Source organism: Osmia bicornis, chromosome 4 (assembly GCF_907164935.1).
Source record: "Osmia bicornis bicornis chromosome 4, iOsmBic2.1, whole genome shotgun sequence".
NCBI lineage: Eukaryota > Metazoa > Arthropoda > Insecta > Hymenoptera > Megachilidae > Osmia > Osmia bicornis.
In genome coordinates, this window is record NC_060219.1 from 10,098,205 (window position 1) to 10,116,192 (window position 17,988).

Sequence of the window (17,988 nt, forward strand, 5' to 3'; positions counted from 1 at the left end):
TCTTTCCTCGAACGCTCGCTTGGCAATGACTGAAAGAAAACAGCCTTCCTCTGTAATCTTGCTTGATTTTTCGAACAAAAGTGTTCACCGGGTGAAATTGAAACGAAGTAGAAGCTGTATAAATTGAAGCTGATCGTTAAGAAGCGGAGGTTTCGTGGTCAGGTACGATCAAAGAAGGAAGGCTCAATAATTTCGACTACCTACAAGATCACGGACATGGTCGGCGAGCTAGGGAAAAGTGATCGCAACTAACGAGATAACTATCGTATGAAAGTTCAATTAGCGACCGAAAACGAGCCTATTCCCGTTGGACAGAGAGCAGAAGAGCCGCTTTATTAAAGAGAACAGGGCCCGTTGGGGCGGAGTTGGTGTATCAAGGTTGCTTGCTTCGTGTTTCCGCAGCTATCGCGGCAACCTTAATGAATTCGATAAGTAGGTATATGCTAATGGGCAAGGATTTTTGCGCAGCCCGACCGATGGGATCCGAGATGGGGCCCGTACGAGTGAGTCATCCATGGTAGAGAACTGGTTTCCACCGTAATACCCAGGTATCAACGATAAAGTATCGGCTCGACGCCTAATAACTTTGACTCCTGCAACTCGTCGAGTTTTGCCCGTCACGATGCCACTTCGGAACCGGAATCGAAATTGCTCGTGTGAATCCTTCTATAACCACTTGACACGAGTGAAATTTATTTTTGACACGGCTCTAAGGCCGTGGCCCGGATTCTCTAGAGATCTAATTTGGGAAATCGGAGTCGAGTGGACGCGCTACGTCAATCCTCTGCTCTTTCGATTGCATTCTATTTAACGATACCAACTTGAAAAGTTCGATCTCGACGGGATGTTGACAAAACACGATTTATAATGTCTCTGCCTTCGTTCGAATTTCTTTCTCGAGACAGAAAAGCAGGATCGCGTGGGGTAAGTTAATTAATAACCGAACGCGCAAGCGACCTGCAATTACGCTAGGTAGCCAGGACGACGCACCATCTATTTTGCGTAATTAAACGAGTCGTGTACGGGTTGGAACGGGTCCGATGTGGGAAGTATCGGTACCTCTAACGTTGCACGATCTCGTAGACACCAGGATCGTTGCAGTAGGTAGAGAAGGCTGTATGGGAGGTCCGAGTATTCATCCGAGTCCCCACCTGCAGTTAACCCCGTACTCGCTCCAGGCGCACGTTGATTGGTCCAGCCGCCATTTTTCCGACTTTAATGATAATAGGATAATGATGATTATACCGTTCACCGAACGCACTAGATGCTAAACCCCTCTCTCTTTTCCTCCTTGTACGCTTATTTATTCCGCGTCGAAGAAACCTGTATCGAGCCGTGGAAAGCGACTCGTCGAATCGAACGATCGATCGTTTAACCATAGATCGGACTCGCTCGTGATAATGATCGAGTAAGAATTCCCCTTTTTACAAGATCGATATCTTCTCCCCTTATTTTTATCATCTTCTATATACATGGAGTTTAATTGAAATAAAAATTATGGAAAGACGCGAAACCGATTCGGGAAAATATGAAAATCTCGTAGCGAAATTGCATTCGGTCGACGATAATCCCATTTACGGTTCGCTCGTAATTCCTCGTCTTCTCTGCGCATCATTAATTACAGACGTTTACATTTATCATTCGTTGACGGTCGTATATTTTCGGAAATATACACCGGTGTTGCGGGCAGAGCCGCTGGAATTTCCGGGACATTTTAGATCCGGCTTCCGGTGTGTGTCCGTAATAAGCCACGCAACGCGGAATAATTCTCCTCGCGGCTACAACGGTGAATCGATGCTGCAACGACCAACAGGCTGATTACCGTACAATATTAATGTACAGACGATATTAACCCGTAAAGCGTGTAAATCGTCCGAACCTCGTTATCGTTTCAACCCTATGAAAATGGCCCGCTCTGCCATCTACCCTGTCTATCTCGAACGATTTCATTCATCCACCGACGCTTATAAATTAAATTTGTAATCCTGATCAAAAATAAAACGATTTCTGTGTTGGAGACGGAAAAATCTGGAACGGCATCGTTTCTTTCGTCAAAGACGATATCCGATCTTGGTATGCAGATTGAATCGCAACGATGTTAATTGTCAAGCTGTTCCTACATGAAGACATATTACTCCGCAGTTGATCCGTTGTCTGCATTCTCGACGTCCTTTTCTCTGTCCACATCGGGCAGAGGCTAACCACAATTATTCTATTAAACGTTAGATCACCGTCGACAATAGTCAACGTTTCGAACCGATCGATCGGTAACGATCGACAATCGCAGAACAATCTTTGATACACGGGCTGTTTACGAGCGCGTTTACGGCCGTGAATACAAAGAAGGAATCGTGTTTACAAGTGTAACGATGTTTATCTGTGGAAATTTATTACTCGGTTTCCTTTAACGGCTGCGATTTATTTAACTGACCCCCTCGTGGATAAGAAAAGTTTATTTAAGGAGAAAAGAAAGAATGGACACGATACGCCACTTTTACTTTATCGTTTTATAAAATTGATGGTTAAATAATAAAGTACGCGCTGATTTACTTAAACGCCGGGATTCGGAAAACAAAGGTGCTATTCATCAACGATACGACGCGTCGGTTTACGACACCGCAAATAATTCTTCGTCGTGGTACTTTTCAAACTTCGCCGACACCTTCGACCTCGTAACTGCGATCGAGATTTATCGGCCCTCGGACGTCCCGTTGACAAATTACCCGAGACACGTTGTCTTTTGTGGCTCGTCGTACGACTAGGCGGACGAAAAATATTTCCTTTCAGGATTGATCGTTGAAAAGAGCAATGGCGAACTGGTTAGAAAGAGAGAGAAGGGTGTGCAAATCGAATCTCGTGGCACGGCGGTACCTTTCTAAGCCTGGTTCACTTGGACACGCGTGCAACGCCATTAAATCAATCGGAAATTATTACACCAGTTTTACGGTGCATAACTGTCGTTCGTTCGCCCTCGTGTTGTCGGTCGATCGACAAACCGCTTTTCACATTGTGGTCATTTGATAACTCGATTGTTGCACGATTATTGCGCCACTGTTCCAAATCATTTTTCTACCCCATTTCCGAACGCGCGACTGTGGTCGCTTTTCACCTTATACCGGTTCAACCCTTTCCAGTCAACGTACGTGTGATAAATATTGTTTATCGGGCATTAAATCAGGCTTAATATCCTTTACAACGAAGTCTCGTACAAAAGAAGCTTTATTTCACAATTTTGTCCATTAACCTTTTCACATAAAATCATCTTATCCTCGATACTGGCATAAATTGCAACACACCCTGTTAGATTTATCGACTGTTTACCGGCGTAGCAATGCCGAGATAAGGTTTATTGTAGCGCAGCCAAGTGACTGGGAGTCGTAAACGATGACAGAGATGGTGAATTCATGCCGGGGAAAGGGTGTGATTGATTGCGAACACCCAGCGTTGGGATAAACGATATTTCAAATAAATAATTGCATTAACGTTGCGCCCGTGGTTACATTAAGACAGTTATCGCGACATGATTATAAAGCGGCCACGCTCAAATAACCCCTCGGATATTATTCATATTTTGAATGATTGTTTAGATGTTACGAGGCTTCTGGGTTTCGCTCGTTTATCACCGACCGGTACAATGAACGTTGCTCCCGCGTAATTAAGGATATTTATAAGGCGTACTTTCAATTTATTGCTCAACATTATTTATAGGAAAATACAAATTCTTTCTTAATTAGTTTTTGCAACGTTGAATCGAGGTATCTTCGGCGAGACACCCTGTAAAACGCTCTGTTCTTACCGAGCAAACGGTTTGCAAAACGTTTCACCGAGATTTATCGCGCGTTAGGAATAAATTTCAAGGAAACCGAAGGTTCTTGCGCAAGATGGATACCCTGAACCCAGAGCCCAAGCCTTGTTACGTTCGAGTTCGATGACATTAAAAGAGATATTTTAAGCAATAAATTGTAAATTCTCGCTCCAACGAGTGCCCTATCAGAAGTAAAAGGATCCACTGTTTTAACCTTTGGTATTTCTAAAAGCCACGCTAACGTAAAGTATTATTTTCGTTTTCAGGTATATACACCCTTGAGAAACATGTCCACGATCACGAGATCGTGATACCTCGAAAAGTGACCCACCTGGGTGAACTTATCTCGCACAACGTGACCCACCACCATCACGAGGATGGACCAGTGGTCCACTATCGATTGTCGGTCGGTGGTAACGAGTACCACATCGAGCTGACCGGGGTGGAAAACTTTATCGGGCCTGGTATGGTCGTTGAAAGGCGAAAAAGAGGGATACATGTGCGAAGTCGGCCAAAAAATCGTTCGAGCAAGTGCCATTATCGGGGCTTCATTCAGGGACACACGAATTCCCAAGTTGCTTTGTCCGCCTGCGATGGTCTGGTAAGTATCAAATTACTTTTTCATCTTATTCTTAACTTTAACGAGATAAGAAAATGTTTAGGAACACTTTTATTGAATTCCTAAGTAGAATAAGAGCACGTTGTGGCAGACGCTGGGATACGTCTGACATATCGTATGGATGTTCTACTTGAATTTCCATATTCGCTACAAAACCTTGCTTTAGCTTCGATCTCGCGACGGAAACGAACGATACGGTTGCATTGTTGAAGAATATTAAAGTCAACTGTTGAATGTTAACAATAATTCGCGGTGAATTAACAACGCGATGGTGGAAATTAAATTTTCGTCTTGAAGCGAAAACTTGCAAGTGATACAAATTGGTCGCAAAATTTTAAGTGAAAAAGGTCAACGTATCACCTTGTATCTTATATAACGAAGCGTCGAGAGGTTGGAAAAGACGTTGAGTACTACCATTAACAACCACGAACAAAGTTGAAAGCGTGCCACGTATGAACAACGCGTTCCAACGACTTCTCTGCGGTCACGTTTCCGTTTCCTCGTGGAAAAACAGCCCCGACTAGTAGCAGTTGTATAATATTTACACTTAAAACCGGTAATGGACCCGGTGGATTCGGCGAAATTACATTTCCAAGTGGAACGCGAGCCCGGCGAAACCGAAAGGGAGAATTTCACGAATATTAACGTGCATCGTCGACTTCCGGTCCCGACGGCTGCGGTATCGCGGCTAGAAACTTACGCGAGTTAGTTGTCAGCTAGGTGATAAACGAACTTTAAAAAAAAATGGGAGCCCGAAATATCTATTCTATTCTCCGTTTCGGTTAGAAAAATTTTCCATACGAAAATCGATTAGCAGCAAGGAAAGTGGAGGCGAACAAAGTACGACGAGAACAATGGACTAAGGCGAAGAAGGAAGAAGGATGTGAAGGGGAATGGAGGATATGGAAAAGGGAAGGGAGCATGCATCGGCGCAATTTGCTCGCAGCTTCCAGATAATGATTTAATTTGCCATAGCTTGACAGATTTATGACGGCACACCTAGCCTGCGTCCACCTGTAAACGCGCACGCCTATCTTCGCTGCGTTTATCTACGCGCTACCGGCTGTAGGGTATTAAGAAAATAACGATCCTGGCCCACACAGGCGATTCTCTGCATCGTGTTTAACGGGCATTTACTTCGGAAAAGAAAGAAAAAAATCGCAGCTACAAAATTAATTGGCGTACAGTCGTTGCCTGGATAGAGCCAACGGAGCAGATCCTGTTATCGAGCTATAAACTTCGTTCTCAAAATACTCGGTTTCGATTAAAAGGATGGTAATATCCTCTGGTACCCGCGTTTTTATACGAAGTGAGAAACTAGTTCCAAGGCACACCGTGAATTACAATCCATCGAACGTGGCAGGTGCAGGAAACTAAAGAATTTGCATAGATCCTTGTACAACAGTAAGCCGTGCACTTTGTTGTTAATTTCTCCTTGAAGCCACAAGTGCCCACGTTCCTTACGTTCTTAATTACTTCTTACTACGATATTCCGTTTTATTACGCTGTAAAACCGGCGGAAAGGAGGTGAACAAAAGCATGGAACTGAAAGGATTAAATATGTAAGAGATTGCGTTGTTTATTGCGCAGCAGGGAGGTTGATTACAGATGTAGGGCACACAGGGTGATTTCTTACGTTTCATTTTGAAACTCTTTATCTCTCCGTTTCGACAGAGATTTCTTACGCAGATTTCCCGTCCGTAATACACCTTCGTACGGATGATGAATAGCGTCGAATCTATTCATCGATTCGCACCCTCCCTCGCCTTTCTAGGGAGTAATTTTCGAACGAATCGATAGGGTACGCAATCTTCGTAATCGAGCAGAATCTAGGCTAGCCACGTCGCAGATCCTCGCGTATTTACGCGGCATGTAAATGAAGTAATCGTTGTGGGGTCGCAGAGAGAGAGAGAGAGAGAGCAACTACTTCATACACACACGCATCCACATGTGCGACGAGTGTAATTGCCGCCGATACGTAATGTTCAGTAATTTCAGGCTTCCACGGTAATGGCATTATCTGGTGGGGTTAATTCGGTGGTACGACCTCGATTCCGACCGCTTAACGTGAGTTAGAATTGAATTTGACACCCTGATCCACCCTTTTGCTGCTGCACCCGGCAAGATGCTGTACCGTGATCCCTTTGTTACCTCGAGTGGCTTCGGGAACGTTTCGAAGCTTGGTATTACGTTTATTCGATCGTTCGATGATATTGAGGCCAACCGAGTGATGGAAGCTTAACTTACCGTACAAAACAGCCAATAAAACAATCGTCAATTTCTTCAGAAAATACTTACCCTTACTTAGTTAACGCGATTACCGTAATTAATTTCTTAGTTTGCTGGCAAAGGTAACGATAAAATTTTCTAAATAATTGATCTGGTTACTTCGAGGATATAGGTGGCAGGTGTCGTCATGGCTTGAAAAGGTGTGGCTCCTTTATCTAGAATTGCACGAAGTCCTCGCGAGCAGTGGCGGTATCGTTGTCGAAGGATCAAGGATACGGTTGTGCCGGACGTGTCTCTATTAAATTTCCAGGAACGATCGTGAGCTACGATATGCACGGTCACGACGGACATAGTCGTTGGGCATGTATATCTTCTCGCGTGACACATCTTCTTCAACAAATAACGCGTATAAGTCGTCGCTAGAGTTTCAGAAGAAAGAGCTTGCGAAGCTGAATCTCTGATTTCCCAAGGAACCGCTGCAGAAATTGAATCCAGCTGAAAGTATCCGCATCAGACTTGAATTTATTTTTTCCCGGTTACTTTGGAAAAATGCTAATTTTATCGTTTCTTTTACCGAATTCGCCTTGGCTCTAGGAAGCAACTTTTTAACCCCTTACTCCTTTAACTCAAGTTTTATTCTCTCCTTTATGAAACGACAAATTAATCCAATAAAGGGAAGTTGTTGAAATTTAGCGTTCCGATAGGAGAACGAGCTGAAATGAGTTAATGAAATATTTACTATATTTACGAGTGTATGCGGCCAGTAGCGAAAGGTTAGAAGGCGTGAATACAGAGTTCGCGTACACGCATGCACGCGCGTGCAATTTGATTCAATGTTCCCCGCTGTTGAGGAACAGGTTCCCGAGTACGTGCCCAGCCGGATCTGGCCGCGTACAGCCGCAACTACACCGTTAACATATAATTATCGGTAATAGGTAATCAAAGGAGAGCAGCAGCCCCTCTCGTTCAATTAATACGTATCTATTTTGCCAGATCTAAACGGACCGATGGGTGGTCCGTGTTGCTTTCGGCGGTTAGCCTTTTAAACGACCGCTTAGTTTCTTGAAAAAACATTGAAAACTTAAGGAGTTGTACTTGTCGGTTCGGAAGGTTCACGTATCTCATAAATATTAAGGAGTATCGATGAGCAAATACTTTCGAACGGTAGTGTAGGTGTACGTGGTAGCGATTATTATGCACCACCCACACTGTAGGTCCGTGGCAACTATTCTAATGACGGTATAAATCACGTTCCACCGCGGGAAGTATTTATCATCATCGAGATCCTTGCTTCCTCTTCTTCTTCCATCCCTTGTCTTAGCTCCTTCTCTGTATTTGCTCGACCCTTTATGCAGAACCTATTCTTCGTTCGAAGCCACCCCAAGGAATACGAACTTGCATGCCTTTTGTCGAGAAATCACCGAGTTCCGCCAGTAGAAGGAACATCAACTTCCTTTGTTAGAGCGTCTACAGGCTAGCCAAGTTGGAAATACTAGCCTGGTTGTCCGAGTTAGGTATAAATTATTTTCCCCCTCCGTGAAAATGAATACATTAAAATTGGATTATTTATTTTCAAATTTAAACTTTCAATTTAGTATCTCCCAGGATACGATACGTATACGGTGGTAAGCAATCTTCGTAGCGAAAGGATTAAATTCGCGATGCCGATCACCGGTAGTCGCGACGGTATTCAACGTTTGCCTCGTTAACACGGAAACCACAGGTGATCTCGAGTCGATGCTCGCGCGTGTAAGTAACACGGGAGGAGAGAGCATTCCTTGATCTCGTTAATGTTGCTTCATCCGCCTTGAAACGGATTCCTCGAACTCGCGTGATCAACGCGTTACGTTACGTTTACTGTTCTTCTGTTACTGAATGGATCGGCGATCGGTATCGGCTGATGGAATATAAGCGGGATCGTTATTCACCGCTCGTGATCTCGTTGTTGTATTGGTTGTGTAGCTGACAGGAAACGCGTGTAGCGAAAGAACAGCTCGAAGGATTTATACCTGTTACAGGGTAAAGGTAAAGAAACATCCATACGTTATATGGATTTCAAACGAAGTCGTTTGTCTACCGGTAAGTCGTCGAGTTTTCTGTCGACGGTATTGCAAACATTGTTCGAGTAAATAAGATCGATGTTCGACGAGTTCGGTTACGAGCTAGCGATCGCTTTCGATCTACAGGATATTTCAAAAATATTGGCCAACAAATTTGGTAAACGACGAACGCTTTGAGGGAACAAAAATCCGATTCGCAATTTTATTGAAAGGATATTGAACCAGGTAAGCAAACAGGTTAAAGAGAGGTATAACGAGGATGGCAAGTATTTTTCGATGGTAACGACAAGACTGGTGAAAACTGTCCACAGTTACGGAGTCATTACCGTAATTAATTACATCGTCGATCAATCACGGTGACATTAAAAACGACGGCGCAACAGCGACGATTAAGGATGATCGATATCGAACCCGTGGCCATTAAAACTAATCTCTAATGAACATACACGAAGAAGGTTCCATTGAAAAACACGGTTCGGTTTCATCAAAACTGAAGGTTTTCTAATAAAGAGCGTTCATACAGAGTGTTTAAAATAAAAAAAAAAATAAAAAATTCGAAAGGCCTTTAATCGCTTCGGCGCATTATATTTTATTCCCTCTCGTAAGAAACGTGTATACAACTTAATTAAAATTCGTAAGAGGAAAATGATCTCGCTCGTTGAAGCGCGGTCGATCAATAACGGCTAACGATCACGAACACGAAATGACTTCGGGTATAATTAAAATCTCAAGAAACCGGCCAATTAACGTTGCAGGAAGGTTTTTCAACAGGGGGTCACGAACGTAACCCCTTCGGTGTTCTGGCGTTATATTACCGCTTGCTTCGTGACAAGTGTACACACCCAAGCTTTGCGAGTTAATGCGTCTTGTCTTCGGGTAAGAGGAACAGAGCCGATCGTTCGTAACCGTGTGACGTCATTCACGATCCTTTCAACGATTAGTCGACGAGTCGTGGCGCGAACGATATCTCGCAATTGACATTTCAAATAATTTATCGTCTCGTTAATGAATCCTACCATGGCAGAAGGGCATAATCCCGGTACTGGCACCGATACATCGTCCGGCGACAATCTAAAATCACTTTGATCGTTGCATATTTCATTAAACCTCCTCTACCAGGTGTCTATCGGAGACATACTAAAGTATCTACCGTTCTTAAGACAGATTCTCATTAACATCTTTATTAATCCGTCTACCAATGTATATCAAATGCGATTTGTTCGTGTGTTTTCATTTCTCCAACTGGTCAGCTTCCTGTTCGTTCGTTACCCGTTTCGTACGGGTCGTTCTTAAGACACTCTGTATATCACCGTGGCCTCGCGCAATTATGTAAAATCGGATGCGAAACAAAGAAGCGAAATGAAGAATAGCAACGGTGACAAATCGCGGCTATTGTTGCCTCGCAGCAACCGCGATACTTTACTGCACGTCGAGTAATCAAATTCAATTAGCTTTGACATTCGTTAGTAACAGTTCGTATAACGGTGACAAATCGTCGCCGGCATGTAACCGCGGCGATCGATGAACGTCGTAAGAAAATCAGAGGAACGGCGATATAATAGCGAATTTTTCTCTCTTCGATCTCGATTGTTGATTCGTTCACGGAACGTAAATTGCGTGCATGCACGCGAGATAACAATAGAATTCTAATAAATAATTCCAAACATTTATCTCTGATAAAGCGTTTCTTCAGCGTTCTAACAATGACAGGCCGAATGCTTTGTACCTTTCATCGAAATAATCATCGTATATACTTCATTTCTCTCTATCGTGCCAGCTTTAATACCGCTACGGTTGATTCTAATAAGATCGACGTAGAAAAGAAGTTAACGACGTAAAGCTAATAAGTAGAATGGAGAACGGAGAGACACTCGCGATAGGTGGGATTAGCATAATGCGCGGAACCAGTGATCGGTCGCGGTGCAGCTCGATTGTGGTTAGTTAATGGTCGTCGAACAGTCATCATTCTCGCACGGTAATACGTTGCAATCGTTAAGGCCACCTTAGCCGCTGCATAGCGTATATAAATTATTATTGTTCGACCAACGAGGTGTATCGATGGGCGGTCGCAATGTTATCTCGAGTCGACGCCCATGTACGTTGGATTTCATTCTAAACGCCTTTTTACCTTCTCTAAGCAAACCGTCATTGCTTTTGTTCGAATCGACCATCCTGTAGCTCCTGCGGTCTGCCAGAAGCACAATCAGGAAACGCATTTCTTGATTTTCATTAAACTTTCTCCGATAGGTCGGAAACAAATAAATTATTTCAAACAGGGGGTAACAAAAGTTGACGCGTCGATAACTTTTTTTCTTCCGCAAGTTCGCTTTTCCGAGAACTTTCGATAGAGTAAACCTTGTTATCGCTTTTACACGTGTAGAACGGTGATTGAAGTTGTCCCTTGACGTCGTTCTCACGGACCTGTTGAGGTAACTACGTCTGTCGCTCCCTTAGGAACACGTAATGTATTTTCGGGAACACACGCTCGAACTTAGATTAATAGAAGCAGCCGCGTGAAATCAAATTTTCCGGCCTATATGCGACACGACGGAACTTTATCAAGGAGGTTTATTCAAAATGAAAATCTGAAAGTTTCACGATTAATTAAATACTATCGTCAGAAGCGACTTTCGCGATAATGTCCGAGTTCCACGAAACGGAAGCCTCGGTTCTCGCGTGTCCGTTGCAATTAGAGGAAGGTGTGACAGATACGAAGAGGTTTCGCCGCGAAACGAGCAGAGAGGAAGGTGTGGAGCGTAACGCATAGCCGGCCGTAAATTATAGGTCGATGCACGAGAATTAGTCGGATCCTAGGAATGGACGGTCAGACCTGGACATCTACAGGGTGTTTAACCTTTTGGACAGTGGGTCGTTACGATATCGGTTGATAAGGCGTGATTTCAAGCTTTAAATTGATATGTCACCATTGATATGTCATCGAATCGCATCGAACTGACATGCTCGTTCCAGCTGATGGAGTTTGAACGTTAGAATTTCAACGAGTTGTGGCCGCACGCAGAGACACTGAGGACGATCTAAAACCGTCGTAGATCACTCTGTGTACCGCGTTAAATAACGATTCTGCTCAAATTAAGTAATTTCGTAGTGGCAAAGGTGTGTTAGTCTAACCGGCGAATAGAAACGAATGAAGACATTATCGATCCTGCGATCTACCGGTCGTTTGTTATTTGGTGTTCGGTGCATGCGTGCTTCGGCGAACTCTCCTTCGGGAATTGAATGCATCCAATCGGAAGTAAAATAAAGTGTACGACGCATCGGGTGCGTCATCTGGATCGCGTATCAATAAATTGTTGCAGAGCGAATTGCAATTATCTGTAATTTGCAAGAACTATTTAAAATGCGTATCTCTCATCTTCGAAACGTTCCGCTTTATTTATTTGAGGATATTTGTTCCGGGGCACTGTGTTATTAGTTAAGAGCCCGGTCTCGAATGAGTTAAATCGCAAGAACATTTATCAGCCTGAAGGAGATAACCCGAAGGAATTCTAATTTAGCCTCGATAGACTAACGTTCGCGAACTTTCCAACCGTGAGATTCAATTGGCCGCAGAAATATAACAATGGGACCCAATCAGGTTCTTATAAAAGAAAGAAGATCCAGAAAGGAGACGTTGAAACGAAGCAATCAATTCAACCCGATAAGACAGCACGCGGCTCTCCACCTTTGCCGTGATAAATCCGGATTAGTTCGATCGGGCAATTGGAAGAGAAACGTTGAATCTTGAACGGATAAAATTACAGTAAATATAATGCTTTAGCAGTTAACCGGTTAGGCTCGTAAATTCCTCGCGAGCATGATGGATTTATGCGACGAGCAATTTATGTAGATCGGACCAGTATTCAAAAGTATCGAGTTTGCAAATAAATTCAACGTTTAATGAAGATTTTTAAACGATTGACAATTCTATCGATTCAAAGATCACGATTAAACAGCAAGAAGGGATTCTGAAGTTCCTTGGAATCGGGAATAGCGAAGAATAATGGATACAGAGAGGCCGGCTAGGCTGGTCAGAGAGAAAGAAAGGATAATAAGGGTGACGAAGGGCCTGAAATACAAGTCGAACGAGTCGTTTCGACTATTCTCCGAGGAGCCGACCGTGAAAAATCATGGCGCCAGCTTCACAAAGGTAAGGATAAGCTGGAAGAAGGGCAGCATCGAAGGACCTCAAAGTGAAAAAGGTTGGAGCGTGATTCAGCGCCGCATGGGGCCTCACGGCTTCCATCCTTATTTTCCCTTCACCTCGCCCTTCTTCCTCGGTCCTCATCTTTTTCTTCTCTGCTCTACCTTTCGAGGCTACCTTTTCTCTTGTTTTTTATTTCTCCGCCGCGCCGTTTCTTTTCATCTCACGCGCGCAGAAACTCCCGATCGGCTATATAAGGAGTGATTTGTTGCCGTGGTGGCTTCAACCACGCCGTGGACATTGTCGTCGGCTCGGTTAACGATCTCCACGATTTTTCTTTCGTTTTCGATCAGGTAGTCTTCTTTTATTCTTCAAGATCGACTCCTTTATCGATCGAACGGAATATCAAATTGTATTCTTCGCAAAATAAGTTATTTTTGTGAATTTCTATCTATGATGTAATTAATCAACAGACCGCTTTGTCACAATATTGTCCAACGAGGTTGGCCCAAGATGGAATGACGTCCGTTTGGAGAAACACAATGGTGGGTCTAGTACGTAACCCGTTCGAAGCAAGAAACGGTACAATGCAAATCGGTTTCGATGCCGGTACAGATTACCGTGTTTATAGCTATGCCGCGTCATTAATCACTCGCGATCTTCGATAGCGTTTCACCATTCGTTGTCAAGTAGCAATCGATCAACGGAACACCCATCGTCTGATTTCCATTGTAACTCTCATTTTACACCCGCCCTTTTTCTCTCATTCTTTCGTTATCGCACGTTTTGATCGGTTTCACCCCTTTATCGTCCTCTCAAGCGTGTCGATCGACGCGATTGGAATATATTTCGGACGGGACTGTTGTTATTACCATTTTCTACCGGGTCATTTTTCAAGCTCGCTCGTCGTCGAGCAAATTCTTTATTACGTACGCATTAAATTAAAGCCGATGGGATCTTGTAAGGAAATCAGGTTGTTTATTTAAATTGTTCGCGAAATTGTATACTCGATTACGTCGTAATTAAAATGCAAGGTGATGACAAATGAAGTGCCGTTCGTTAAGTTTCGAGCCTGGATCATTAAAGTTAACACGTTGATTGCCAAAGGGGTGGAGAGCTTAATTCAAGGGGATAATTAAAAAACGATGAAGTAGGAAATTTCACAATTGGGTCACGCGTAAGTAGATAATTATTGTAGAGAAACGAAAATTAAACTGATATGAGGAAATGCATGAATCGGTGCAGTAGCAGCTGGTTAAAGCAAAGTCGAGACAAAGAGTGCGAGTAACACGATAGGAGGGTTTCGTGTTTCAGGCGGGTATGCTGCGCGGAGAGCACGGCGAGTTCTGGTTGGAACCAGTCGCAGTGTCCCCGGAAGAAGAAGGAGTGAGAGTCGAGGAATGGCTGGAGGAAGACGCCGGCGCCGGGGGTCGTTCTTTGGACGATCTGCACCGGAACTCGTTGGCCGGTAGGCCGCATCTCGTGTTCCGTAGGTCTGTCGAGCAGCCGCAGCTCGAAATCGGCGCCGCAGGCCGTACCAGACGCCGACGTAAAAAGAAGAGAAAACTCGAGAGAAACTGTGGCACTCGCGGTGAGAATCCACCGACACCGTTCTCTTTCTCTACTCTTTCTTACCTCCCCGAGGATGCTTCTTTTCATTTCTTTTACCTACCATCCCGTGCCGCCGTTTCTTCTCTACCTTCGCCCCTTTTTCTTCGTACCTTTACGATTCTTTTACCTTCTCCGCCAGTCGACGTTCTTCCAAGAGGCACGACAAAAGGTGACTATTAACCGGGCCCTATCCGTCTGACTATTCGCTTTTCTTCATCTACTTACGACTGATCAAAAATTCTAATTAAATTATACTAATGTAATCCGCGTAACTTTTCATATTAAGAAAACTAAGAGTCAGCGAAGATTAATGTATCCAATTCTGAGATAATTAGTCGGTAAATGAGAAGGTATCATCGATGAGATTTTATCGAACTGTACGACAGTCTCATAAATATTGAATCTCGTTCGGTTTTTTTTTTTTTTTTTCTATCGAGTTTCAAGCTCGGTCAAAGGTGTCCCCGCGGGTAAAAGAACGAGTCCGAAGATGTCGTTGAAACGCCCACGTTTCGTATCTCCCGATGCGTCCAATTACATTATATGCGTAGACGGTATAAATACTTGTAATACGTGCCGATGGCGAACGGAACTGGATAAGAAGTTGGAGTAGGAGGGAGAAGGAGGAGGGAGAAGGCGAAGGTGGCGAAGAAAAAGAAGGTGTTGGACGGTTCTCACCATGGCTGCAGCTCTTTACCCCTTCCTTCGCTATTAATTATTACCTGGTCGCAGTTGTATGCAAAGATTTTTCGTATCGAGCACGTATCACGTAGGGTCATTTACATGGATGTAATTAACGAAAGGATATCTCGTACGTCGATGTTCGAGGGGCATAAATGGGAGGAAATAAGGCGTGGCTTTTGGTATTTGTTAAAATTGATTTACGCTCAGACAGAGAAATATCATGAAGTTGGAGAGAAAACGATTCGAAAAATTTCAGATTTTCCATGGAAAACAGAATCAGCGAAGCGGACAGTAATTAAGGCCGTTCGTGTAACTGGAATTTTTCGAATTTTTCCAACTAACGGAACTTCTCGATCGACCTAGTATTTGAAAGTCACGTATCTCGCGACAATAGGGGCGTAGATAAATTCACGTAACCGAAAATCAAGGATTGAACGATCGCCAAAGATCGGATACTCCTGGTGCGTCCCAAAGTAAGGAGATTAATTCCGGTAATTTAATCAAGAATATCGGAAGTACGCCGGTGTTTGGCACGATTTCCAAGTCGTACCTTATTCAACGGTTTCGACGGATTAAACGATCGCTCGAGTACCCGATATGCAGGCAAAGATCGTTTCGTTCGATAGGTATCAGGCCCTCCGCAACAGCCACCACTGGATAATCCAATTCGCCGCGAACCCGTAATTAACTACAATGAATATCCGTTTCGGCAAGCCGACCCAATCTATCGAGCAGGCTCGAATGAAATCTTAATTGCACGGCTGCGATCAAGCAATCTGCATAAATTAAGGGAACGCCTCGTTCGCGTCTTACGTGCTTACCAAGTATACGTCTTTTTCGGGATAGATACGCGTGTTGCAGCCTGATTCCTAGATAACCGGGACCAGCAATTTCAAGTTCTAAATCAAGAAGGAAAATTGATGGGATTCCTGGTGAAAATTGAACGACCGTCTTTGAATGATAAAATATTTTATTAGTATAATAATAGCAACAACTAATTAAATTTGTAACGTTCCCACAGAACCGAGGCGATTAACGGAAACGAGGCTCGAATGGCAAACGCAGCCGGGTCTCGTTCAGGTTCAAGGGCGAGGACGAAGAAAACAGCATCAAACGAAACGATGGCAGCGTTCCAGGAGATCGATCAGTCGACCTCGTCACGTGGAGGCTCTGGTTGTCGCTGACACGACGATGATGGCTTTCCATCAGGACGGAGACGTGGAGACGTATCTGCTGACCATCATGAACATGGTGTCATCGCTCTACCTGGATCCTACCATCGGTAATTTCATCAACGTCGTCGTGGTCAGGATTATTCTCGTCGAAGAGGATGAGGCAGAAGTACGTGTAAATTAGTACCTTCGATTCCTGCTGTTGCATTTACCACTGTATTCTAATGACAAATTCTGTTATTTATCGTATCATCGTTCTAATGATTTCTTCTCTCGTTTCATGTTCCATGTTCATGTTCATCACTTAACCCTAGCGTGGCCATTTACATTCGGCAAGCCGAGGAACGGTCCAAGCTAACGTTTCTTTTCAGCAAGGGCTGGACATCACGGTGAACGCGGACAGGACGTTGTACAATTTCTGCAAATGGCAGCAAAAGTTGAATCCAGCGGACGATTCGCATCCGAATCACCATGACGTGGCGATTTTGGTGACGAGAGAGGATATCTGTTCGAGAGCTAACACACCGTGCAGCACACTGGGGGTAGCCCACGTAGCCGGTATGTGCCAACCGGATCGTAGTTGTAGCGTCAATGAAGACAATGGGATCACGTTGGCGCACACGATCACTCACGAATTAGGACACAAGTGAGTACTCTCTACCAACGTTCCATCTAGAACTATTTCAAAGAGAAGCTTTTGTTTTCTTTAGAATGTTGCCTGAACAAGTTATAACATCTAGAATGTTAGAAGTTTTAGGCGATTTTTCAAGAGAATCCCCTGCGAGTACACAAAAATGTCTGGCAGTAAAATTTTCTGAAAATTTCACGAGAAAGAATTAGGCGAGAAGAAAGTAAATTACCTCCATGAGACTCGAGTTTTACCCTCCCGAGTAATCCTTGTAAATTTATTACCCCTTTTTTATTGGTCCCTTAAAAGCGTACTTACCGCCCTTCTTTTCCCTCCCGGCAATTACCTGCTATACATTTCATATTTCTTAATGACCGAACATCCTGCTCGATGCGGCGAACCTTTTTATTCCTCTGAATCATCCTTTTACTCCTGGATTTATCGCGGTTTTTCTAAATCGCACGGTTTAACGATAGAATAGCTTTTCCTCGATAAAACTACTGGTTTCAAGCCTCGCTCAAAGCAGAGGTTTGTTATGAAATATTCTGTATAAAACGAGACTCGTTTCTCGCGGATAATCTTTTCAACCGCGGCAATTGCAACACGTGGTGAAACAAAAATTGATTCTACTCCCATGATACGAGGTTGACCAACGAACCGAGAATTCGGCTCGCTGTACTTTCGATTAGCCAATTTATTTTTATTAGCCGATAATGCGGCCTCGTTATCGCGTTTGCCGCGTGCCTTGCCCGCAAATCGTATCGCGAACGAGCGCGTGCCAATTCCAGTTGACAAACTGTGATTCGCATCGAATTTTCTTCCATTCGAAATTCCAGCTTCGGGATGTACCACGACACGGAGAAAATCGGTTGCAGCAAACGGGACGGCGACACGTTGCACGTGATGACGCCGACCTTTGAGGTGGACACCATAGGGGTTGCCTGGTCCAGATGCTCCAGGAGGGACATTACAAATTTCTTGGAGTATTTATTATACTATATTAATCGAAACTTCTTATTAAAAATGTACCGTGTTAAATTGT

General features: G+C 43.8%; 1 protein-coding gene across 6 annotated transcripts in view; it reads left to right on the forward strand.

The window, feature by feature from the left end:
- Window positions 1-17,988, forward strand: part of LOC114881106 (A disintegrin and metalloproteinase with thrombospondin motifs 7-like) — a 43,462-nt gene that overhangs the window by 21,441 nt on the left and 4,033 nt on the right. For 5 of the 6 annotated variants that reach the window (XM_029199349.2, XM_029199537.2, XM_029198554.2 and 2 more), the window contains 5 exons: window positions 4,072-4,406; window positions 14,169-14,445; window positions 16,168-16,487; window positions 16,633-16,964; window positions 17,783-17,929. In XM_029199349.2, coding sequence (XP_029055182.1) covers window positions 4,072-4,406; window positions 14,169-14,445; window positions 16,168-16,487; window positions 16,633-16,964; window positions 17,783-17,929 — 1,411 coding nt within the window. The remainder of the gene's footprint in view (window positions 1-4,071; window positions 4,407-14,168; window positions 14,446-16,167; window positions 16,488-16,632; window positions 16,965-17,782; window positions 17,930-17,988) is intronic. The other variant, XM_046285521.1, reaches the window with a different exon arrangement.